The sequence below is a fragment of the Pristiophorus japonicus genome, chromosome 16 (genome assembly GCF_044704955.1).
Source record: "Pristiophorus japonicus isolate sPriJap1 chromosome 16, sPriJap1.hap1, whole genome shotgun sequence".
Classification (NCBI taxonomy): Eukaryota; Metazoa; Chordata; class Chondrichthyes; family Pristiophoridae; genus Pristiophorus; species Pristiophorus japonicus.
Window position 1 is genome coordinate 122,246,985 of NC_091992.1, and position 27,158 is coordinate 122,274,142.

Consider the following 27,158-nt stretch of genomic DNA (forward strand, 5'->3'; position numbering starts at 1 on the left):
GTTGGTGTCCCTGAGTTCCCACAGGGTACAGGAGGAGCATATCACGTGACCGAGCTCTGCTGCCATGACTTAACCTTTAGATACACTTAATTTGGCGACAACACTGTTAACAGGTTACTTACTGATATAAAAAAGAAAAAGAAAAGCTACTCACCAATCACCAGCCAATCACTTACCCCTTTGGCTGTGACGTCACCTTTTGATTTCTTTCTACTTCTTTTTTGCTTTTTCTCCCGGCTGCAGCTGCACAAGCTGGGCCTTTATAGGCCTCTCCACGCACCCTGGACTCGCGTTGCTCGAACTGCCATTCCTCCTCCGACGTTGGGCCTTTATAGCCCTCTCCACGCACCCCGGACTCACGCTGCTCGAACTGCCACTCCCCCTCCGACGTTGGGCCTTTATAGGCCTCTCCAAGCACCCCGAACTCGAGCTACTCGAACTGCCGCTCCTCCTCCGACGTTGGGCCTTTATAGCCCTCTCCAAGCACCCTGGACTCGCGCTGCTCGAACTGCTTGCAGCCGGGTCCAATTCCATGGATACTGGAATTCCGCTCAGTTCAACTTTTAACATGATCTGTGGACATTTTGTGGTGAAAGTGTGTATCCCGTACACTTCTGCCTCCTCGGTTTGAGTCTCTAGTTCAGTTTGATCCGCCATGGATAGGTCTTCCTCTGCAACGTGGTGGTTTGCAGGGTTTGCAGCTCGTCTGCACATTCGCTGGAGGTGTCCCATTGTTCCACAGCGTTTGCACACATAGTGTTTGAAGTGGCATTGATGGGTTCGATGATTACCTCCGCAGTGCCAACAAGGCGTTAACTGCCTCGCGTTAACGCTTGATGGCGAACTCTGGGTCACCTGAGGTCGTGCAGCTGCAGGCGTGTACGTTCTGCCATATGCATTCCTGCCTGAAAACGTCGCTACTTTTATTGTGTTCCTAACACAGATGAGACTGCACACAGGGAGGTTAAAGTAACAGTGACCTCAGTCTTTATTAAGACACTCCAGAGTGAGGAACAGGCCTTAGGGGCCGGCTTATATACAGTGCTCCCAAGGGATGCAGGGATCCCTTGGCACTTCAGGGGATGCGCTCCCTGGTGGAGGAACATGGGAGTGCACGCTTTACAGATACACAACATCACTCCTCCGACGCCCCCCCCCCCAAGTCAAAGTGAAAACTGTTTACAAGGTGAGGAGGTCGGGAGCCTTTCTTTCCCTGGTGGACCGCCTCGGTATAAATGTTTGTTCTGGTGAGTTGGCTGTGCCCTCGCTGGGCTGGCGTGTTGTTGGCCCTGCAGGGCTGCTGGGTGAGCCTGGCCTTGCTGGGCTGTTGGGCATGATGGGTTCGACTTCCTGGTCCGGTGTGGTGTCGCTGATCCTTTGGGTGTGTGTTGAGGGCTCGAAAAAGGTGGTGTCTGCTGTGTGTTGTTCAGAGCAGTCTGTGAATCACAGCCTCGTTTGGTCCAGGTGCTTTCTGCAAATTTGTCCATTGTCTAATTTGACTTCAAGCACCCATCTCCCTTCTTTAACTATCACTGTGCCCGCGATCCACTTGGGACCATGTCCATAGTTTAGCACATACACAGGGTCATTCAGATCAATTTCCCATGACACAGTGGCGCGACCATCGTTTACATTTTGTTACTGCCACCTGCTCTCTACCTGATCATGCAAGTTGGGGTGAACCAGCGAGAGTCTGATTTTAAGTGTCCTTATCATGAGTAGCTCAGCCGGGGGCACCATTGTGAACGAGTGGGGTCTTGTTCGGTAGCTGAGCAGTACTTGGGACAGGCAGGTTTGGAGTGAGCCTTCTGTGACTCGTTTAAGGCTCTGTTTGTAGGTTTGTACTGCCCGCTCTACCTGCCCATTGGAGGCTGGTTTAAACGGGGCCGAGGTGACATGTTTGATCCCATTGCGGGTCATGAATTCTTTAAATTTGGCACTGGTGAAACATGGCCTGTTGACACTGACCAGTATGTCAGGCAGGCCGTGGGTGGCAAACAGGCCCTCAGGCTGTCAATGGTGGCGGTGGTGGTGCTGCCCGACATTATTTCACATTCAATCCATTTTGAAAAAGCATCCATCACCAGGAACATTTTACCGAGAAACGGGCCCGCATAGTCAACATGGATCATCGATCATGGTCTGGAAGTCCAGGACCACAAACTTAGTGGTGCCTCTCTGGGCGCGTTGCTCAACTGAGCACACACGCTGCATTGCCGTACACAGGACTCTAAGTCAGAGTCGATACCGGGCCACCACACGTGGGATCTGGCTATCGCTTTCATCATTACTATACCCGGGTGTGTGCTGTGGAGATCCAAGATGAACGTCTCCCTGCCCTTTTTGGGTAGCACAACACAGTTACCCCACAACAGGCAGTCTGACTGAATGGACAGCTCATCCTTTTGCCGCTGGAACAGGTTGATTAGCTCTTGCATTTCAACGGGGATGCTGGCCTAACTCCCATGCAGTACATGGTTTTTTACTCGGGACAGCAGAGGATCTTGGCTGGTCCAAGTCCTAATCTGGTGGACCGTGACAGGTGATTTATCATTTTCAAACGCTTCCATGACCATCAACAAGTCTGCGGGCTGCGCCACCATCAACAAGTTTGCAGGCTGCGCCATTGCCACCCCCGTGGTGGGCAATGGTAGCCGACTGAGAGCATCCGCACAGTTCTCGGTGCCTGGCCTGTGGCGGATGGTATAGTTATATGCTGATAGCGCGAGTGCCCACCTTTGTATGCGGGCTGAGGCATTCGTATTTATCCACTTGTTTTCAGCGAACAGGGATATGAGGGGCTTGTGATCGGTTTCCAGCTGAAATTTGAGGCCAAACAGGTACTGATGCATTTTCTTTACCTCGAACACACATGCTAATGCCTCTTTCTCAATCATGCTGTAGGCTTTCTCGGCCTTAGACAAGCTCCTGGAGGCATAAGCGACAGGTTGCAACTTCCCCGCAGCATTAGCTTGTTGTAATACACACACGACTCCAGACGACCACGCATCACATGCTAGCACAAGTCTTTTACACGGGTTATACAATACAAGCAGCTTGTTGGAGCATAAAATGTTTCTGGCTTTCTCAAAAGCAATTACTTGGTTTTTTCCCCATACCAAGTTCTCACCTTTATGCAATAACACATGTAGGGGCTCGAAGAGGGTGCTTAACCCCAGTAGGAAGTTACCAAAATAGTTGAGTCCCAGGAACGACCGCAGCTCTGTGACGTTCTGTGGCCTGGGCGCGTTCCTGATAGCCTCTGTCTTGGCGTCTGTGGGCTGAATGCCGTCCGCCGCGATCTTTCTCCCCAAAAACTCCATTTCGACCTCTTCAGCCACAGCCCTACGCGATCCAGTCGCTGGAGGACCTCCTCCAGGTTTTGTAGGTGCTCGACGTGTCCCAACCCGTGATTAATATGTCATCCTGAAAAACCACCATGCGTGATACCGACTTGAGTAGGCTCTCCACGTTTCTCTGGAAGATCGCTGCAGCCGACCGAATTCCAAACGGGCATCTGTTGTGGATGAACAGTCCCTTGTGCGTGTTGATGCAGGTGAGCCCCTTCGCAGACTCCTCCAGCTCCTGCGTCATGTAGGCCGAAGTCAGGTCGAGCTTGGTGAACGCCTTGCCTCCTGCCAGCGTCGCGATTAGGTCGTCTGCCTTAGGTAGCTGGTATTGGTCCTGTAGCGAGAAACGATTAATAGTTACTTTAGAATCGCCGCAGATTCTGACCGTGCCATCGCTTTTGAGTACTGGAACAATCGGGCTGGCTCACTCACTGAATTCCACTGGGGAGATGATGCCTTCACGTTGCAGCCTGTCCAGCTCGATTTCCACTCTCTCCTTCATCATGTGAGGTACCGCTCGCGCCTTGTGGTGAATGGGTCGTGCCTCTGGGACCAAGTGGATCCGCACCTTCGCCCTGGAAAAGTTTCAAAAAGGGAAGGAAATTTGTTAAGAACCTGGGTACATGAGGTCTCATCGACATGTGATAGCGCTCAGATGTCATCCCAGTTCCAGCGGATTTTGCCCAGCCAGCTCCTTCCATGCAATGTGGGGCCATCGCCCGGGACAATCCAGAGTTGCAGTTCGTGCACCGTGCCCTCGTCGGTGACCTTGACCATGGCGCTGCCCAGGACAATGATAAGCTCTTTGGTGTACGTTCTCAGTTTCGTGTGGATCGGACTCAGGGCTGGTCTGAGTGCCTTGTTGCACCACAGTCTCTCAAACATCTTTTTACTCATGATGGATTGGCTAGCGCCAGTGTCCAGTTCCATGGCTACGGGTAAGCCATTCAATTTTACATTTAGCATTATAGGTGGACATTTCATCGAAAACGTGTGCACCCCGTGTACTTCAGCATCTGCCTCCTGTCTCTGAGGCTCAAAATTGCTTTGATCCACCATGGACTGATCTTCCTCTGCCACGTGGTGGTTAGCAGGTTTTGCAGAGCTGCAAGCTCGCTGGAGGTGTCCCATTGTTCCACAGCTCTTACAAACATACCCTTTGAAGCAGCATGAATTGGCTGAATGGAAGCCTCCACAATGCCAACAAGGTGTTAATTGCCTTGCATTCATCCTTTTTTGCGGACTCTGAGTCATCTGGGTCACCTGAGGCCTGCTGGCAGTTGGAGACTCGTGGTTTCTGCCCTGTACATTTCTGCTTGCAAACACAGTTCCAGTTAATTTATGAACATTGCGAGCACTTGTGTGCTGAGAGATTTGTTTGGTGTTATCACTGGTGGACATAAACGCCTGTGCTATCGCAATGGCCTTACTGAGGGTCAGCGTCTCTACAGTCAAACGTTTTCGTAGGATGGTCTCGTGGCCAATGCCCAGTAACAAAAAGTCTCTGAGCATTTGCTCCAGGTAGTCATCAAACTCACATTGTCCTGCAAGTCGCCTTAGCTCGGCAACATAGCTCACCACTTCCTGACCTTCAGATCGCTGGCACATGTAGAACCGATACCTCGCCATCAGCACGGTCTCTCTCAGGTTAAGATGCTCCTGAACCAGTGTACACAGCTCCTCATACGACTTATCTGTGGGTTTCACCAGAGCCAGAAGATTCTTCATGAGGCTGTAGGTCGGTGCCCCGCAGACTGTGAGGAGGACCGTTCTCCTTTTTGCAGCGCTTCCTTCTCCATCGTTGGCTACAAAGTACTGGTCTAGCCGTTCGACATAGGCTTCCCAGTCCTCACCCTCCGAGAACTTCTCCAGGATGACCACAGTTTGCTGCATGTCTGCGTTGGATTCGTATACTCGTCGCCAGTTATTGTGTTCCTAACACAGATGAGACTGCACACAGGGAGGTTAAAGTAACAGTGACCTCAGTCTTTAATAAGACACTCCAGAGTGAGGAACAGGCCTTAGGGGCCGGCTTATATACAGTGCTCCCAAGGGATGCAGGGATCCCTTGGGACTTCAGGGGATGCGCTCCCTGGTGGTGGAACATGGGAGTGCGTGCTTTACAGATACACAATAACTTTGTGTACAGTATTTGCCGAAACATCTTTATGCTGCAAAATTTGTTTGGTGCTATCGCTGGTGGATATAAATGCCTGGGCTATCGTTATGGCTTTGCTCAGGTTCGGTGTTTCAACAGTCAATAGTTTGCAAAGGATAACCTCATGGCCAATGCCAAGCACAAAAAAGTCTCTTAGCATTTGCTCCAGGAATCCATCAAATTCATAATGTCCTGCAAGGCACCTTAGTTCCGTGACGTAGCTCGCCACTTCCTGGCCTTCAGACCGTTGACATGTGTAAAATCAATACCTTGCCATCAGAAAGCTCTCCTTCTGATTTAAATGCTCCCGGACCAGCGTACACAGTTCTTCATACGATTTGTTGTTGGTTTCACCGGAGCAAGAAGATTCTTCATGAGGCCATAGATTGTTGCCCCGCAGATGGTGAGGAGGATCGCCCTTCGTTTGGCAGCGTTACTCTCCCTTCCAGCTCGTTGGCCATGAAGTATTGGGCGAGTTGCTCCACGAAGGCCTTCCAATAGTCCCCTTCTGAGAATTTCTCCAGGATACCAACAGTTCTCTGCATTTTCGCGTGATGGTTCGTTATCTCTTCGGCAGTTGTTATGACCAGAATAATGTAATGTGATTGAGTACTGTAGACATGAGTAAGTGTGACCTTAGTTTCTTTATTCTAACTCCAAAGTGTTGGTACAGCATGGGAGGCCTGCTGATATGCTGGGATCCCTTGGGACTCCAACAGATACACCCTCTGGTGTTGGTAGAATGCTAGTTACATAGGGTTGCATACATAACAATCATCATACCTGTTTTTTTTTAATCAAACAGGTGATATTAAAATTATCTATTCGGTAAGTGCTTGAGGCTTTTCAACACCCTGAAAGTTACAAACACATTTTAAACAAACTTCAAAGAGAAAGGACTAGAAATTCGTAATCGCCAAGATATGGGCAGTGTTTAGACTAAAAATGATTAAGCTGCGCCACCTGAAAATCGTCTAGGATGCAAGCAAAATTCATGCTCACTCCTCATTAACATGATTGTAGTTATGATTCTAGTCTAAAAACTCAAACTGATTGGCGTTACACTGAAAAGCTGGACCAATATCAGGGGCAGTCTAATTGCAAGCAATGATTGTCACAGCCTTTTTTCACTACTGAAAAGGAAGGTTCATTGATGTGGCAGCACCTCATTGTCAGGATTGTTGTGTGTGCAGCTGCACCAACAACCATAAGAAGGTCAAGGAGAAGGAAGAGTTCTGTACAAATCTTGATGGTAGATTGTCACCCCTGGGAGAGAACCCAGAGGTTCTCAGATGAAGCTCTGGAGGCATTGATTTTCATGGTGGAGAGAAGGTGGCCGATCCTGTACCTGCCAGCTGATAGTGCATCAGACTTGTGGTGAGGGTCTCCTATGTGGAGTGAGGTAGCACACCACATTGTGGGCAACACTGTGGGTCCCCAGGACTCGCAACAAGTACAGAAAGAAGTTTAACAACCTCACACAGGTGGTCAGGGTGAGTGAAGGGTTCAACAAATGCTACATACAAACTGCTCAATGCACCTTGCCCTCCCCGCCCCCCGCCCCCCACCCAGCACTCACCTGCCAACAATCTCTACCTATCAACACTCACACCCACATCTCACACCTTGCACACAATGGCAGCTATTCAATATAGCAGACACATCACCTAAACACATTTCACCACACTCACTCACAAACTTCCCTTTATCTTGCAGACCAAAGTGGTGCATAATTGCTGGGAGCAGAAGTAGACAGTTGGGGGCCAAGACCACATTGAAGAGCTGAGCCAGCTGTAGGCTCGAGTGCTGTAGATCATTGGGCGCCAGGTCATCGGCACTGTGGCCACTGGCGACGTTGACCACCTTGGGGACAACAATGCACTATCGCGTCTGAGTCACCACTGTCTCTCTGGGAGTGCACCATAATTTCCAGACTGGAAATTCGGAGCTGCATTCTCTGCACAGAGCTCTGTGCAATGTTGGAGGCTGACTCCTCCACGCTCCTTGCCATTGACGAGGCGCTTTCTGGCAGCCTCGACATTGCACCTATCATTTCCATGTACATGCTCATCACCCTTCTTCTGAAGGCCGCCGATTGTTCATTCCTAATCCTTCTCGCATCCCACTTCCCCCTCAGCCCACAACCTTATCTCACTTTCAAGCTACTCATGCTGTATGCATGCATTCCTGCCTTCCCGCCCTCATCCCCTCACCAAAATCCAACTCTTGTGCCTTACATCTTTCAGATAATCAGCAAGCACTTGAGTAGCCTGTCCCCGAGGGCACTGCAGAGAGCAAGGGGGAGAAGAGGAGGAGGAAGAAGAAGACATTGCCTCACTGCATCTATCACTCGCAGGCACAAACTCAGATACTGGCACTATGCATTTTTAGAGGCTAGCATAGTATCAGGATCTGCATAGGGTGAGGCAATGGGTGCAATGGACTGCAGCAAGGCCAGGTCCCCAGAGGGTGAGTTCATGTGCAAATTCTGCTGCACAAAACTTGGATGAGGACCTCGATGCGGCGGCCTTCAGAAGAAGGGTGATGGGCATGTACATGGAAATGATAGGTGCAATGTCGAGGCTGTCAGAAAGCGCCTCGTCAATGGCAAGGAGCGTGGAGGAGTCAGCCTCCAACATTGCACAGAGCTCTGTGCAGAGCATGCAGCTCCGAATTTCCAGTCTGGAAATTATGGTGCACTCCCAGAGAGACAGTGGTGACTCAGACACGATAGTGCATATGATGAGCGATGTCGCAGCTTCTGTTGCAGCACAGGCTGAAGCAACCCAACATCTTAGTGTTGCAGCGGAAGCTCAGACTGCTCTATTGCAGTTTCTGCTTGGTGGCATCCAAGCTCTGACTGCTCTCGCGCAGTCTCAATGTGATGCCTCCCATGCTCAGACTGCTCTCATGCAATCTCAGCTTGAAGCCACCCAAACTCTGACTGCAACCTCATGGCTTGGTTTACCACCATCAACTGGGGCTTTCTCGCTGTTGCAGCAGGCCAGCAATCTGTGCTCCAACAAATTGCTAGCCATGCTGAGACGCCGTCCCGGGGGAGTGGCCATAGGTCTGTGGAGCAGGAACCTGATGTCCTATCTCAGGATGACTTCATTCCTACTCCCACCACTGCCATTCTGCCATTGCCCTTGCAGCTGTCTGTCAGCCGTCCAGCCCAGACTGCTGCCGCACATGCCGAGGTGGTGCAGTCTATAGCTGGGCCTTCTAGGTCCACAGCTGGTCTAAAGTCTCCCGCACGGAAGCAGCCTTCCACCAGCCATGCTGCAGCCACTGGGGGCTCACTGTTTATGAGCATTAAAGCAGGAAAAGGCACACAGGCACGAAAGTATTGCACAAGAGTGATTAGTTAATAGTATTCATGTAATATGTGTGATATTTTTATACATAAATGTATTACTTTTGTTTGGAATTGTAAAGTCCTGACCCTGCAGTAGAGACTTACACGAGGCACATGCTGAAGTCAAGGTCACTCTGGACCTGCACCTTTATTTCACAGCTCTCCAGTGCCACACTTGCCTGAGACCTGCCTTTATATACCTGTGTGGAACAGGTATGCAGTGTCTCCTGCAAGTGCACCCCTGGTGGTAAAGTATGCTTGTGGTTACAGGTCATATCTAGTTACAGTCATGTATAGCATGGTAAGATACAGTTATATACAGTAGTGTGAGATACATGACAGGAATCATTTGTGGTGTCTCTCATTTCAGCTTTGCGCTCAGAAAGTTGCTGTAATATGGCGTGATACAGGGATGGTATGATAGGGATGTGGTGAGCTATGTGGATCTGGGGTTTCATTCATGCAAATCCTACAGTCACAGACAGTCTGCCTGGAAGGCTGATTGTCTTGCTGTCTCCGTCCTCCCTCCTCATCCTCTTCTTCCGCCTCATCCTCTTCTTCCTCCTCATTCTCTTCTTCCTTGTCCTCTTCTTCCTCCTCGTCCTCCTCCTGAGGTGGTCCTGCAATCTCTGGTGGCAAGGGCTGCACCCTAATGATGGCCAGGTTGGGGAGCATGCAGCAGACTATCACGAACACTGGCACCAGAACTGGGATAGGCAAGAACTGTACTGATGGAACGGACTGCACCTGAACCATGATAGGATGTGTCCTAGCGAAAAGGATAAATAGAGAGGTGGCAAGGGCTTTAAACAAGTAAGATGGGGGGAGGGATCTACAAGAAATGAAACCAGCCTAAATATAAACAAAATAGGAAAGGTGAGCAAGAAAAGAATAAACTAAGGGAGGACATTGATGCCAGGGAATAAATAGAGTTGTAGAACAATAGTGTAAAATGGTGGTTAAAAATAAAGTGAGAGGAACTGTTATTAAAAATGTCTGTACCACAATGCACGATGGCCATGATTTTACTAACTTCGGTGTGTCGGTGGCAGGTCCCAACCCCACTGCTGGCTCTATCCAGGCCTCTGTAATGAATTTCCTCTGATGGAGCTTGTTAAGCCCCTCCGCTCCCGTGCGTTTGACAACCAATTAAAGGAAGCTGATGATGTCATTTGATGACGCATCATCAGCCTATTTCCTTAAAGGGACCATGACCAACTTTATTTTGACATTTGTGCTGTCAGTGTTCTACAGCATTGAGGTGCTGCAAGCACTGCACAGAGCTGCAGAGCTGCACCCAGGCTCTCCCATGACTCCCTCCATATGCTTATGGAGGGAGTCACAGCACGCAGGGAAGTCCTCTTCCCTTCCCATGGGCAGTAGCGACCTCCCTTGGTTGCACATTGCAGAGATGGGCACAAACAGGGATGTGGTCAGGAGGACCTGGGTGCAGTGCCACAAACATTTCAATGATCTCAGTAGATCACAAAATGTTAGTACATAGCCACTCAACCCCATCCTGCTGTGCTTCTCATCACATCCCCATTACTGTGCCTTCCTTAACCTACTCCTGCACATCCTTACATCAATTTACCTTGCACCTTCATCCATCCCTCTCTATCCTCAGTATCACATCCACATCTCACTAGCCACCCCTCACACTCACCCTCATCCTAATGCAATCTTACTAACTAACAGCACACAAGGGTAGGCACTTGGATGTTTTATGCAATGTTCATGTAAAGTTTCTGTTAATGTGGTGTCAAACATTGAAACCTTTATTTTCAACACTTTGTGTTCTTGAACAGATTTGTGTGCCCCTTTAAAAGTGGCTTAGTAAGTTGCAGTGAATGATGAGATATAACGGTACCCCCCACAATGATGAGTGTGAAAGGAATGGCTTGGACTTTGTAGGGATGCTTTATGGTATTGGTGTGGGGTGGTGCCAAGCTGGCAGCCATGGTGTACTGCATCAAGTGAAGTAAATCTGGCCATGGCCTGGCCATGGTGAGGCCAGCCCTGGCCTCCCAAGCAGTAATTTGGTTGGCTGCTGATGCCCTCTTTCCTGTGCAGCATCGAAGGTTGATGTTGTTGTTGGTGCTGCTGGTGTTGGGGCTGATCATGGGGATTCTGAGAACCAAGATGAGAGAATATAAAGGGCACTCATGCTGCTGGAATAGATGGCAGGTGAAATGGAGATGACAGAAGCGAGAGTAATGAGATCAGACTAGATGGAGACTTGTGTAAAGACTTGCAGCATGTTGAATCTGTTGTGGAAATGCAGTGGGGAAGAGTTTGTGCCTGAGGTAAAATATCTCTGTAAGGTGGGAGTTTTTACTGTACATTTGAAGCTGTCAACTCAACAGCTGATTCAATGGCCACAGAACCCCCACCTCAGCTTGACAGACATGGTCCACAACCAATGTGGACAACATGGGCAAGCTGTCAAATGCAAATGGTGAGCTGAAATTCATTCTTAAGTGGCTCTAAACAAGCCACTAATTACCTGAATTGAATCACCCGTTGTGAACCCGCCACTGCATGTCAGGTCTTTTCAGTGCTGACACACCCGACATCAGGGAAAGGCACATGGTGGTGGGTTCATAGCAGGGTCCCGACCTGCTGGGGGGAAAAAAAAGCACTTTTCCATTTGACCCGACACCGATTTTACCCATTGATCCCCACAAAATCCAGCCCACAGTGTCCATAATAAAACAGGGGAGCTGGAGGCATTCATGCATTGTGAGGAACCAGACATATTAGGGATTACTGAGACATGGCTATAGAAAATCAGGACTGGAAATTAAACATTGCAGGGTGTAACATATTGAAAAGTTAGAGAGGGAAAAGGAGGGGATGGAGTAGCTGTACTTAGTAGGGATAACATACTATCAGTAGAAAAAAGTGACACAGTTATCAGCAAGACAGAAATAGAATCCAGATGGATAGAAATAAAAGATAATAAAGGATCAAACACATTAATAGGGCTCATCTACAGACAACCTAATAGTGGAAGGGAGGTGGAGGAAGAAATATGCAAACAAATTACGTAAGTGAGTAAAACACATAGAATATTAATCATGATGGATTGCAACTATCCAGATATTAATTGGACAGAAGAGATAGGTAAAGGGGATAAGGGAATGAAGTTCCTACAATGTGCACAGGGCTCCTTTCTAACCCAATATGTAAAAAGCCCAAAAAGGGAGGATTCGCTATTGGATCTAGTAATGGGGAATAAACTAGAGCAGATAAAAGTAGTAAAAGTAGGGGAACAACTATGCAATAGTGATAATAGTATAATATGCTGTAAGATGATAATTGAGAAGGACATAAGTATGATAAAGACCAGGGTAGAAGATTGGAGAAAAACTGATTTTGAGGAGCAGAAAATAGAACTTGGGAAAATAAAATGGACAAAAATATTGGCAAACAATGATGTCGAACAGCAATGGGAAACATTTAAAATGGTGTTCAACAGAGTCCAGGAAAAATATATTACCGGGAATGGTAGCATTGTGGTAATAATCCAGAGGGCTGAACTAATAATCCGGAGATGTGAGTTCAAATCCTACCATGGCAGCTGTTTAATTTAAATGTAATAACTTAAATAAATCTGGAATAAAAAGCTAGGAATATTCGTAATAAGGTGGATGAATTAACTACACAGGCAGTAATTAATGAATATGATATTATTGGCATCACTGAGACATGGCTCCAGGGTGACCAAGGCTGGGAACTCAACAACCAGGAGTATTCAACATTCAGGAAGGAGAGACAGAAAGGAAAAGGAGGTGGGGTAGCGTTGTTGGTTAAAGAGGAAATTAACGCAATAGTAAGAAAGGACATTAGCTTGGATGAAGTGGAATCTGTATTGATGGAGTTGCGGAAATCCAAAGGGCAGAAAACGCTAATGGGAGTTGTGTACAGACCACCAAACAGTAGTAGTGAGGTTGGGGACAGCATCAAACAAGGAATTAGGGATGCGTGCAATAAAGGTACAGCAATTATCATGGGCGACTTTAATCTACATATAGATTGGGCTAACCAAACTGGTAGCAATACGATGGAGGAGGATTTCCTGGAGTGTATTAGGGATGGTTTTCTGGACCAATATGTTGAGGAACTAACTAGAGGGCTGGCCATCCTAGACTGGGTGATGTGTAATGAGAAAAGACTAATTAGCAATCTAGTTGTGTGAGGCTAGAAATAGTGGATGCATTGGTGATCATTCTCCAACAGTCTATCGACTCTGGATCAGTTCCTATAGTCTGGAGGGTAGCTAATGCAACACTACTTTTTAAAAAAGGAGGGAGAGAGAAAACGGGTAATTATGGACATCAGTAGTGGGGCAAATGTTGGAATCAATTATTAAAGATGAAATAACTGCGCATTTGGAAAGCAGTGACAGGATCGGTCCAAGTAAACATGGATTTATGAAAGGGAAATCATGCTTGACAAATCTTCTGGAATTTTTTGAGGATCTACCTAGTAAAGTGGACAAGGGAGAACCAGTGGGTGTGGTGTATTTGGACTTTCAAAAGGCTTTTGACAAGGTCCCACACAAGAGATTGGTGTGCAAAATTAAAGCACATGGTATTGGGGGGTAATGTATTAACGTGGATAGAGAACTGGTTGGCAGACAGGAAGCAGAGAGTCGGGATAAACAGGTCCTTTTCAGAATGGCAGGCAGTGACTAGTGGGGTGCCGCAGGGCTCAGTGCTGGGACCCCAGCTATTTACAATATACATCAATGATTTAGATGAAGGAATTGAGTGTAATATCTCCAAGTTTGCAGATGACACTAAACTGGGTGGCGGTGTGAGCTGTGAGGAGGATGCTAAGAGGCTGCAGGGTGACTTGGACAGGTTAGGTGAGTGAGAAAATGCATGGCAGATGCAGTATAATGTGGATAAATGTGAGGTTATCCACTTTGGGGGCAAAAGCACGAAGGCAGAATATTATCTGAATGACGGCAGATTAGGAAAAGCGGGGGTGCAACGAGACCTGGGTGTCATGGTGCATCAATCATTGAACGTTGGCATGCAGGTACAGCAGGCAGTGAAGAAGGCAAATGGTATGTTGGCCTTCATAGCTAGGGGTTTTGAGTATAGGAGCAGGGAGGTCTTACTGCAGTTGTACAGGGCCTTGTACGTCCTTGCTATTGAGGGAGTGCAGCGAAGGTTCACCAGACTGATTCCTAGGATGGCTGGACTGACATATGAGGAGAGACTAGATCGACAGGGCCTTTATTCACTGGAGTTTAGAAGGACGAGAGGGGATCTCATAGAAACATATAAAATTCTGACGGGACTGGACAGGTTAGATGCAGGAAGAATGTTTCCGATGTTGGGGACGTCCAGAACCAGGGGACACATTCTAAGGATAAGGGGTAAGCCATTTAGGACTGAGATGAGGAGAAACTTCTTCACTCAGAGAGTTGTTAACCTGTGGAATTCCCTACCGCAGAGAGTTGTTGATGCCAGTTCATTGGATATATTCAAGAGGAAGTTAGATGTGGCCCTTACGGCTGAGGGGATCAAGGGCTATGGAGAGAAAGTATGAAAGGGTTACTGATCAGCCATGATCTTATTGAATGGAGGTGCAGGCTCGAAGGGCCGAATGGCCTACTCCTGCACCTATTTTCTATGTTTCTATGTTTCTAATGTCACTAATGTCGTTTAGGGAAGGAAATCTGCTGTCCTTATCTGGTCTGGCCTCATCATCATCATCATCATGATCATAGGCAGTCCCTCGGAATCAAGGAAGACTTCTTCCACTCTAAAAATGAGTCCTTAGGTGGCTGAACAGTCCAATACGAGAATCGCAGTCTCTGTCACAGCTGGGACAGATAGTCGTTGAGGGAAAGGGAGGGTGGAACTGGTTTGCCGCACACTCTTTCCGCTGTCTGCACTTGATTTCTGCATGCTCTTGGCGATGAGACTCGAGGTGCTCAGCGCCCTCCCAGATGCACTTCCTCCACTTAGTGCGGTCTTTGGCCAGGGACTCCCAGGTGTCGGTGGAGATGTTGCACTTTATCAAGGAGGCTTTGAGGGTGTCCTTGTAATGTTTCCTCTGCTCACCTTTGGCTCGCTTGCCGTGAAGGAGTTCCGAGTAGAACGCTTATTTTGGGAGCCTCATGTCTGGCATGCGAACGATGTGGCCTGCCCAGCGGAGCTGATCAAGTGTGGTCAGTGCTTCAATGCTGGGGATGTTGGCCTGGTCGAGGATGCTAATGTTGGTGCGTCTGTCCTCCCAGGCGATTTGTAGGATCTTGCGGAGACATCGTTGGTGCTATTTCTCCAGCGACTTGAGGTGTCTACTGTACACGGTCCATGTTTCTGAGCCATACAGGTGGGCGGGTATTACTACAGCCCTGTAGACCATGAGCTTATGGGTAGATTTGAGGGCCTGGTCTTCAAACACTCTTTTCCTCAGGTGGCCGAAGGCTGCACTGGCGTACTGGAGGCGGTGTTGAATTTCGTCGGCAATGTCTGCTCTTGTTGATAAGAGGCTCCCGAGATATGGGAAATGGTCCACGTTGTCCAGGGCCGCGCCATGGATCTTGATGACGCGGGGGGACTGCTGTGCGGCGAGGACAGGCTGGTGAAGGACCTTTGTCTTACGGATGTTTAGCGTAAGGCCCATGCTTTCGTACGCCTCAGAAAATATGTTGACTATGACTTGGAGTTCAGCCTCTCTATGTGCACAGACGCAGATGTCGTCCGCGTACTTGTAGCTCGACGACAGACGTTGGGGTGGTCGTGGACCTGGTCTGGAGTCGACGAAGGTTGAACAGGTTCCCACTGGTTCTGTGGTTTAGTTCCACTCCAGTGGGGAGCTTGTTGACTGTGACTGGTCTGGCTTACATGTGACTGCAGACCCACAGAAATGTGGTTGACTCCTAACTGCCCTCTGAAATGGCTAACAAGCCACTCAGTTGTAATGAACCGCTACGAAAAACAATTAGCAGAATAAAACCAGACGGACCATCCACCATCGACCTTGGCACCAACTTCGGATGCGATAGCTGCACACCCAGCAGTCGACAATGCAAAGTCTACCTCACTAACATCTGGGGAATTGTGCCAAAATTGGAATAGCTGTCCAACAGACAAGTCATACTAACAGAGTTATACCCTTCAGCCAATATTCCAGACTCCTCCATCACCATCCCTGGGTATGTCCTGCCCCTCTGGCAGGACAGACCCACCTGACGTGGAGGTACAGTGGTATACGGGAGGGAGGGAGTAGCCCAGGAGACCTCAACATTGACTCCAGACCCCATGACATCTCATGACTTCAGGTCAAGCATGGGCAAGGAAACCTCCTGCTGATTACCACCTACTGCCCTCCCTCAGCTGATGAATCAGTAATCCTCCATGTTGAATACCACTTGGAAGAAGCACTGAGGGTAGCAAGGGCACAGAATGCACACTAGGTGGGGAACTTCAATGTCCATCACTAAGAGTGGCTAGATAGCACTACTACTGACCGAGCTAGCCGAGTCCTGACGGACATAGCTGCCAGACTGGGCCTGCAGTAGGTGATGAGAGAACCAGCATGAAGGAAAAACCTACTTGACCTCATCCTCACCAATCTATCTGTCACAAATGCATCGGTCCATGAAAGCATTGGTAGCAGTGATCACCACATAGTTATTGTGGAGACAAAGTCCCATCTTCACACTGAAGGCACCCTCCATCGTGTTGTGTGGCACTACTACCATGCTAAATGGATCAGATTCAGAACAGATCTAGCAGCTTAAAACTGGGCAACCATGAGGCGCTATGGGCCATCAGCAGCAGCAGAATTGTATTCCAACACAATCTGTACCCTCATGACCCGGCATATCCCTCACTCTACCATGGTTCAATGAGGAGTGCAGAAGAGCATGCCAGGAGCAGCACCAGGAGTCCCGAAAAATGAGGTACAAACCTGGGGAAGCTGCAACACCGGATTCATGCAAGTTCAGCTGCATGCTAGAAACAGAGCTAAGCATCACACAATCAATGGATCAAATCAAAGCTCTGCAGTCCTGTCACATCCAGTCATGAATGGTGGTGGACAATTAAACAACTAACGAGAGGAGGAGGCCCCATGAATGTTCCCATCCTCAATGATGGCAGAGCCCAGCCGGCAAGTGGAAAAGACAAGGCTGAAGTGTTTGCAACCATCTTTAGCCAGAAACGCCGAGTGGATGATCCATATCAGCCTGACGTCCCCACCATCACAGAAGCCAGTCTTCAGCCAATTCCATTCACTCCGCAAGGTATCAGGAAGCGGCTGAGCACACTGAATACAGCAAAGACTATGGTCCCCAACAACATCCCGGCTGTCGTGCTGAAGACTTGTGCTCCAGAACTGGTCACGCCTCTAGTCTAGTTGTTCCAGTACATCTACAACAGTGGCATCTACCCGACTGTGTGATAAACTGCCCAGGTATGTCCTGTCCACAAAAAACAGGACAAATCCAATCCAGCCAATTACCTCCCCATCAGTCTACTCTCAATGATCAGCAAAGTGATGAAAGGTCTCATCAACAGTGCTATCAAGTGGCACTTACTCACCAATCACCTGCTCACCAATGCTCAGTTTGGGTTCCGCCAGGACCACTCAGCTCCAGAGCTCATTACAGCCTTGATCCAAACATGGACAAAAGAACTGAATTCCAGAGGAGAGGCGAGACTGACTGCCCTTGATGTCAAGGCAGCATTTGACCGAGTGTGGCATCAAGGAGCCCTGGTAAAATTGAAGTCAATGGGAAACAGGGGGGAAACTCTCCATTGGCTGGAGTCATGCCTAGCATAAAGGGAGATAGTTGTGGTTGTTGGAGGTCAATCATCCCAGCCCCAAGACATCGCTGCAGGAGTTCCTCAGGGCAGTATCCTAAGCACAACCATCTTCAGCTGCTTCATCAATGACCTTCCCTCCATTATAAGGTCTGCTGATGATTGTAGTGTTCAGTTCCATTTGCAACTCCTCAGATAATGAAGCAGTCCATGCATGCGTGCAGCAAGCCCTGGATGACATTCAGGCTTGGGATGATATGTGGCAAGTAACATTCGTGCCACATAAGTGCCAAGCAATGACCATCTCCAACAAACGAGTATCTAACCATCGCCCCTTGATAGTCAATGGCATTACCATCGTTGAATCCCCCCACACCAATATCCTGGGGATCACCATTGACCAGAAACTTCACTGGACCAGCCACATAAATACTGTGGCAACAAGAGCGGGTCAGAGGCTGGGTATTCTGCGGCGAATGTCTCACCACCTGACTCCCTAAAGCCTTTCCACCATCTACAAGGCACAAGTCAGGAGTGTGATGGAATACTCTCCACTCCAATCTACCAAAATTCCCTGGATTCTGGAGCGGTCCCAGCAGACTGCAAAACCGCAAATGTAACGCCCCTATTTAAGAAAAGAGGGAGACAGAGAAAGCAGGAAACTATAGACCAGTTAGCCTCACATCTGTCATTGGGAAAATGCTGGAGTCCATCATTAAGGAAGTAGTAGCAGGACATTTAGATCATCAAAATGCAGTCAAGCAGAGTCAGCATGGTTTTATGAAAGGGAAATCATGATTGACAAATTTTCTGGAGTACTTTGAGGATGTAACGAGCAGGGTGGATAATGGGGAACCAGTAGATGTCGTGAATTTGGATTTCCAGAAAGCATTCGATAAGGTGCCACATAAAAGGTTACTGCACAAGATAACAGTTCACGGGGTTGGGGGTAATATATTAGTGTGTATAGAGGATTGGCTAACTAACAGTAAACAGAGAGTTGTGATAAATGGGTCATTTTTAGATTGGCAAATTGTAACTAATGAGGTGCCACAGAGATCAGTGCTAGGGCCTCAACTATTTACAATTTATATTAATGCCTTGGATGAAGGGACTGAGTGTAATATAGCCAAATTTGCTGATGATAAAAAGATAGGTGGGAAAGCAAGTTGTGAGGTGGCCATAAAGAATCTATAAAGGGATTTAGATATGCTCAGTGAGTGGGCAAAAATTTGGCAGATGGAGTATAATGTGGGAAAATGTAAGGTTATCCACTTTGATAGGAAAAATAAAAAAGCAAATTATTATTTAAATGGGGAGAGATTACAAAATGCTGCAGCACAGAGGGATCTGGGAGTTCTTGTACATGAAACACAAAAAGTTAGCATGCAGGTACAACAAGTAATCAGGAAGGCAAATAGAATGTTGGCCTTTTTTGCAAGGGGGGTGGAGTATAAAAGCAGAGCAGTCCTGCTACAACTGTACAGGGCATTGGTGAGATCACACGTGAAGTATTGCATACAGTTTTGGTCTCCTTATTTTAGGAGGGATATACTTGCATTGGAGGCAGTTCAGAGAAGGTTCATGCGGTTGATTCCTGAGATGAAGGGGTTGCCATATGAAGAAAGGTTGAGCAGGCTGGGCCTATACTCATTGGAGTTTAGAAGAATGAGAGGTGATCTTATTGAAATATATAGAATCCTGAGGGGGCTTTACAGGGTAGATGCAGAGAGAATGTTTCCCCTCATGGGGCAATCTAGAACTGGTGGGCATAGTTTCAGAATATGGGGTCACCCATTTAAGACAGAAATGAGGAGGAATTTCTTCTGAGGGTTGTGAATCTTTGGAATTCTCTACTCCAGGGAGCTGTGGAAGCTGGGTCATTGAATATATTTAAGGTGGAGATAGACAGATTTTTGCATGATAAGGGAGTCAAGGGTTATAAGGAGCGGGCAGGGAAGTGAAGTTGACCAGGACCAGATCAGCTATGATCTTGTTGAATGGTGGAACAGGCTCGAGGGGCCAAATGGCCCTACTCCTGCTCCTATTTCTTATGTTCTTGCCTGGATAAGTTCAGCTCCAACAACACTCAAGATGCTCAACACTATCCAGGACAAAGCAACTCCTTGATTGGCACACCATGCAGCACCTACATCATTCACTCCCTCCTCCATCGGCGCACCGTATCTGCAGTGTGTACCATCTATAAGATGCACTGCAGCAACTCACCACGGCTTCTTTGGCAGCACCTCCAAAACCCATGACCTCTACCACCTAGAGGGACAAGGGCAGCAGGCGCATGGGAGCACCATCACTTGCAAGTTCTCCTCCAAGTTACATACTATCCTGACTTAAAAATATATCGCCGTTCCTTCATCGTCACTGGGTCAAAATCCTGGAACTCCCTCCATAACAGCACTCTGGGAGTACTTTCACCACAGGGACTGCAGCGGTTCAAGAAGCTGGCTCACCACCACCTTCTCAAGGGCAATTAGGGATAGGCAATAAATGCTGGCCTTGCCAGCAACACCCACGAATAAATAAAAAAAATCTGCTAAAAAACAAATACAAGTTAAACTTTTATGATGAATGGATGAATAAAGCCATAATGGAAACATTGAGGGTAAGGAAAGAGGCATACATTAAGTGCATGGACAGCAGAGGAGAGCATGATAAGGGAGAATATGAAGAGATCAGGAGAGAAGTCAAAAATAATAGGAAGGCAAAGAGAAACTGAAATTAAATTAGCAAGGAACATAAACCAAAATAGTAAAATACTATACAGGCACATAAAAAAAGGAATGTCGGAATGGGAGTAGGTCTACTAAGGAATATGCAGGATAATACCACAGGCAGCGTTAGAGAAATGGCATAAATATTATATAATTTCTTTGCTTCAGTATTTACCAGGGCAATAGAACAGGTGGACATGATATTGGATTGATGAGATTAGAAATGAGATAACTGCATTTAAAATAAAAAGAGGAGAAATATTAAATAAACTTATCAAACTCAGAGGATAAAACCCTTGGTCTGGATGGATTACATCCGTGCATTTTAAAAGAATGTAGGAAAAAGAAAGCAGAGGAATTACTACACATATTTCAGAATTCATTAGGATAAGGTGTAGTGCCAGAGGATTGGCGGATAGCTAACGTAATACCTATATTTAAGAAGGGAGATAGAACATGTCCAGGAAACTGTAGACTAGTCAGTTTAACATCGGTGGTAGGAAAAATAATGGAATCTCTACTAAAGGAAAAAACAGAAGAACATCTAGAAACCAAAGATATAATAATGAATAGTCAGCATGGATTTCAAAAGGGAAAGTCTTGCTTGACCAACGCCGTTGATTTTTTTTTGAAGTGATAACAGAGAGAGTAGACAAGGGTAATGCAGTAGATGTAATTTATCTATGTAATTTATCTAGATTTTCAAAAGGCTTTCGATAAGGGTACCACATAATAGACAAATGAATAAGGTCAGAGAATGCAGAGTCAAGGGACAAATAGCAGAATAAATAGCGAGCTGGCTTCAGGGCAGAAAGCAGAGAGTAGGGGTAAAGGGAAGCTATTCAGAGTAGCAGAAGATGGGAAGTGGTGTTCCACGGGTATCAGTACTGGGACCACTTGTTCACAATTTATATTAATGATTTAGACTTTGGAATCAAAAACACAGGGATCAAAATTCGGTTGATAATGCATGTTGATAACGCCGGTGTTCGGTGTTAACTGGAAGTTAGGCATCTGGAAGTGGCGCTCGGTGCTGTTCATGCCTGACGCGAAATTCGCTTGAAATTTTTTAGGGGCGTAAACACTTAGTGTACCGCCGGCTAAGGCCATGGAAATCATGGCGTCAGTACATATGCAACGCCTCCTTGGTACCTCTCTCGCCACATTCACTTTTGCCGCCTTACGTAATGGCTGATGTCCATGACGCCTGAAGAAGTTGGTCTGCACAAGGCAGTGGAAAAAATCGGCTGCATTATTTAAACGGAATTGCAACCGGGGCTCAGAGGTCTCAGTCAGTGCTACGTTTGATACTCGCACAGACAGTAGGGTGTTGGCATCGCACTGCTGTTGACTCATCAGATTGATTATTCATATATCAGACACATTGCTGGGATCAATCTCGGAGAAAAGTGAATGTTGGATTTCGCTGTGATCTCTGCAAAGTTATGGGATCAGTGATCGCACACCACGTCGTCCTATGTCGACGACTTGAAAGGTGCCGGCTGAAGAGACAGTTTAGGGCAAGTGTGGATCCTCCCCAGAGGAGACACCTCAGACGGCAGGGCAGGAGGCCATACAGATGCTAGCTTTACCGTGCGCATTACTCTTATCTTGAGATGTCTGAGGAGCACTGCTTAGGAAGGCTGAGGCTCCTCAAGGAGGTGGTCATGGAGCTTTTCAAACTCCTGCAGACATACCTGACAGATGTCCTCAGCACCAGGACCTTGCTGTCAGTGGCAGTGAAAGTGACAGCAGCACTCAACTTCTATGGTACCAGCACCTTCCAGTCTTTTGTAGGCGATATATGCAACATCTCGGCAGTTTGCAGTACATTGCTGCATTTGCCAGGTTACCGCTGCTCTCTACAGCAAACGATTACACTAGATCAAGCTCAGCATGTCCAAGGAAGACGTGGATGAACACACACGTAGCTTTGCCATGATAGTGGCCATCCGCAGGGTTCAGGGAGCCATCGATTGCACTCATTTGGCATTGCAGCCCTGCCTCACCTGGCCAACTTCTTCACCTGGCCATCTGCTGAAGACATCGCACCCCATCCTCGAAGCTTCCTTGCATACAAACAGCAGCATAAGATTGTGACAAATGAAACAAATTTTTATTGACACAAAACAACATAGTGTGCTGGAAAGAAGCACTGAAGGACAGCATCATCCACAGCAAGCAATAGTTGAAACCTATCCCCTTGAAACATTATGACCCACATGTACGTGTAACTATTCACATTACTTCATCATGGACCAAGGACAACATCTCTGGGCAGCATCACACAATTCTTTATTGGCTCATCCAATGTCAACTATTTACATTACTTCACATTAGAGCAAGGTGACCATTTCTGGCCACTAGCACACACATCTTTACCGGCTCTTTCTCAGTGCTTTCCCACCCCTTCCCTCTCCCCCCTCCCATCCCTACTGCTTCTCCTTAATGTGGTATCAGTGCCTGCAGCAAGGCTGGTAGAAAGTCGCTGTGTTGGCCTAGCAGCACATTCTGCACCACCTTGGTCCCTGGAAAAGCCGGCTGCGGGCTGCATCACCTCAGCATGGGCAGGAGCACTCTGTGGTGGATGGATTACAGAGAGCAGCAGGGGCAAGGGTGGAATGGTGTCATCCCAAGAGAGGATATCACGTTCCAACAGGCCCAATACAGCGCTACTACCACGAGGCAGAGCCTCAGCATCTGGAGCTATCTAGCTGAGCACAGATTGCTGCCGTGCTTCGCCAACGTTAGTTCCCTGTGCAACTGATGGGGCCCCAGACACGATGACAGCGGTCAGTGCCTGCATGGATTCAAGTTGACCCTGCATCAGGGCAGACTGCGACTGCAGCACACCATGGAGCTGATTGATGCCACCAGGCACTGACGATATGACAGTCTGCAGGCGTACCATAGCGTCGATGGCTACTGCCACATCAGCCATATCCATCAGCCGTAGCCCATGCCACCATGTCCGGGACCCCACGGTCAGTTGAAGCATCCAACATCCATTGGTATCTTTGAAGGATCGGCTTGATGGGCTGCTGAGTCACAAATGCAATCATTGAGGCTACCTCTACCACACTCAAAGCATGTGCATCGACACACTCAGGCACTCTTGACAAAACATCCAGCAGGTCGCTGTGCATCTGCAATGACTATCTGGCAAGATCCTCGGAATGGGCCTCAGAGTGCTGCTGAGCATCACTCAGGCACGCACTCACTTCCGAGGAGCTGGCCCCCTGATTTCTCCTCCCCTGTGGCGTTGCTGCAGGCCACTAGGTCCCGGAGCATCACCCACCTGCATCTAACCGACCATGCCTTCTGACAAAAAGCTGCTGGCTTTTTGAGGATGCTGGATCATCGGTCACGTCCAGAGAGGTGTCCTCCACCTCCTCGTCCTCTCCACCATCACCTGCAGTGGAAGGCTGACATCTGAGTTATCATCTGAAAGCACAAAGCCAGAGAAGGAAAAGTGGTTAGCTGCAGGGGAGGGAGCCAGGAGCGGGAAATGCATTCAAGAATGCCAGTCTCATGGAAAGAGCTGAAGGATTGTGGTGTCAGGCCTAAGTGACCTGGCGGATATTGCAAAAGAACTCAACATACCGTCACTGTCCCCAGGGGGTCGGCCTCACCCACCGCCAAGCCACTCACTTGAACGGCCATCAGGGACGAGACTGGTTCCTTGAATGGAGTCAGGACCTGCAGGTCAGAGTTCCCCCTTCCGGCCTGCATCTGCTCCCTGCGGTTGTGGTCGAGTTTGTCCTGTGAGATGAAAGAGAACATCTGAGTTAGAGACCTTCTATCAGTGTGTCCCAAGTGCCTTACATAGCTTAGTACATGTAACTGTATGAGTGTCTTCACAGTTCGAAGTAACTTCTATTCGCTGCGTGGTGTTGTTGTAGCATTGCTTGAATTTGAGGGCCAGGACCTAACATCATCATCATCATCATCATAGGCAGTCCCTCGAAGCGAGGATGACTTGCTTCCACCCAAAAAAGGATAAGTTCACAGGTGTTTCAATGAGGGACCTAATATTCCAGGTGCTGAACTACATCCTGAGGGGTGGAAGATGCCTGCGCGTGGACCTAACAGTAACGGGGAGGCTACCTTCTTCGAGACGCATGTGAAGACTGAGGAGTCGACAACATGACGGTTGGGTCTGCAGAACTGAGTAGCAATGTTAACAGCGAATGCAGGCCTTTGCAGTGGGTGAGGTTTCAAATAGGAGCCTTCCATCTGGCCTGACCCACGTAGAGCATGGATTCCCAAACACTACATTGAGAGAGTGCACAGAGATCAGAGCTTAGCATCATGACTGTTCCAATGTAAGATACTCACCCTCACCAGCCATATCATGTCCTTCCACTTTTGTACGCATTCAGTGCCTATCATGGCCACCGTGTCAATCATAGAAACTTCTTGCGAAATTTGCCTCCATAGGCCTCTGTCACTTGGTAGCTGGCGCCTCTCCAGGGCATCAAGGAGTTCATCCAGGGCAGTATCTGAGAACCGATGGGCACGCTGAGAAGCTGCTGCTGGGTCTGCCATACTCATTTCTGAGTGAGTGCGTTGGAAACGAATATAGCCACGAGGCGTTGAACCGGCCAATCAACATTTCAATTCAATCCAGGTAGCGCCACTATGTCTGTGGTGTAGCTCCAAATGATGCATAAGTCCCGGATGTTGAGCCCACGCTTAACGGCCCACTTCGCGCAGCATAGCGCTTCCAGGTATGATTTAATGCTCCTATCAATTCTTAAGGTGTCAACACTGAATTTCGTGTTTGGGGAATGCGCCTGAAGTGATGCATTAAAAATTTCTCTCATGCATGACACTGCATCAAATATAGTGGTACCAAATTTCAACACCACAATTTCTAAATTTGCGGATGACACCAAATTGGAGGAATAGTCACTGATGAGGACTGCAACAAATTACAGGAGGACATTAATAAACTTACAGAATGGGCATATAATTGGCAAATGAATTTCAATGCCAATAAATGTGAGGTATTACATTTACATAGGAAGAATAGGGAGGTTACTTCTTACTTGGAGAATGCGAGTCCGGATGGGGTAGAGGAGCAAAGGGTTCAAATACACAAATCACTAAAAGTAGTGACACAGGTTAACAAGGCCATAAAAATGCAAACCAAGCACTAGGGTTTATTTCTAGAGGGATAGAATTGAAAAGTAGTGATGTTATGCTAAACTTGTATCGACCTTGGTTAGATCACACTTTGAGTACTGCGTACAATTCTGGTCACCATATTATAAAAAGAATATAGAGGCACTGGAGAGGGTGCAGAAAAAGATTTACAAGGTTGATACCAGAAATGCGAGGGTATACATATCAGGATACTGACACTATAAAAAGAAAGCTGAAGGGTGATCTAATAGAGTTCTTTAAATTATGAAAGGTTGTGATAGAGTAGATACAGAGAGAGTGTTTCCACTTGTGGTTGAAGCAAATAGTAAAGATGCCTTTAAGGGGCAGTTAAATAAGCATATAAGGGAGAAGGGAATACAGTGTAATGCTGACAGAGTTTGATGAAGAAAGACGGGAGGAGGCTCGAGTGGAGCATAAATGCCAGCATGGACTGGTTGCGCCAAATGGCCTGTTCTGTGCTGTATATCCTATATAATCCTACATAATCCGATGTAAATAGTACATCCGCTCAGCCAAGTACTGGAGGGCTCCTCCCAGCTTCACGACATGCGGAGCTGGCATTGACACCCGCTCACTCCAGCCACTCGGGCAGTGGGGCAATTTCCTGTGTGGGGCGATAAGGGGTTGGCACGCGGCACTGAGGGATCAGCGCGCACGGCAATGATGTCAACACCGGTTCTGTGGTGGCCCTGGGCATTACCATGGCAGCGCCTCCGCAATATCGCGAGCAAGTTCCTGGGAACCGGTAACACACCCCCCCCCAGGCCGAAAAGTGCCTTGTGCCCATTAACGCCCTCCGGAGGTACTAACAGTACTCTGAAAAAGGGACAATTTTGCCCCCTTTTAGTCTAAACACTCACCATTTCTTGGCTGTAATGAATTTCTAGCCCTAATCTTTATAGAGCAGCATTTCTAAAACATGTTTTATTAAAATTTTATTTTTATAGGTTCTGTTTGAAGATGCAATGGCTCATGTCTGTAGGATAAACCGACTCTTAGAATCACCAAGAGGAAACGCATTACTTGTAGGAGTTGGTGGCAGTGGAAAGCAAAGCTTGTCTCGGTTATCAGCATACATTAGCAGCTTAAATGTTTTCCAGATTGTACTTAAGAAAGGGTATTCAGTTGCTGACCTCAAGGTACAAATTTACTTTTAATATATTAAAATGTATGTCTTATTTTGATTCTACTCCTTCTCTTCAGAGCCAAATATGTGTTACGATAAATACAAATCGGCGAGAAATTGGGCTCATTAGCGCCTGTTTTTTGGCCGCTATGAGTGGCCTTAGAGCTCCAAAATTACATCCGCAGCATGCACACACATTTGAGGGTGAATCACACCAGACGCCATATTGGTGCAGTGAACATTCACTGGAAGTACGCAGAACAGGCAGATCATGATGTCAATCAGCACGCAATGCTGATTTGACACCAGCAGTGCCATTTTGGAGATTAACCGAATCCTTCTTCTCATATCCCACATCCCCCTTATCCCACTATCTCTTTAGAATTGTTTTTATTCGTTCTGGTATGTGGGCATACCAAACAAGGGCAGCATTTATTGCCCATCCCTAGTTGCCCTTGAGAAGGTGGTGCTGA

The 27,158-nt window shown here is 47.6% G+C and overlaps 1 protein-coding gene across 1 annotated transcript in view; it reads left to right on the forward strand.

The window, feature by feature from the left end:
- Positions 1-27,158, forward strand: part of LOC139226779 (dynein axonemal heavy chain 17-like) — a 1,002,254-nt gene that overhangs the window by 829,299 nt on the left and 145,797 nt on the right. Inside the window, exon 54 of the mRNA XM_070857781.1 lies at positions 26,507-26,698. Coding sequence (XP_070713882.1) covers positions 26,507-26,698 — 192 coding nt within the window. The remainder of the gene's footprint in view (positions 1-26,506; positions 26,699-27,158) is intronic.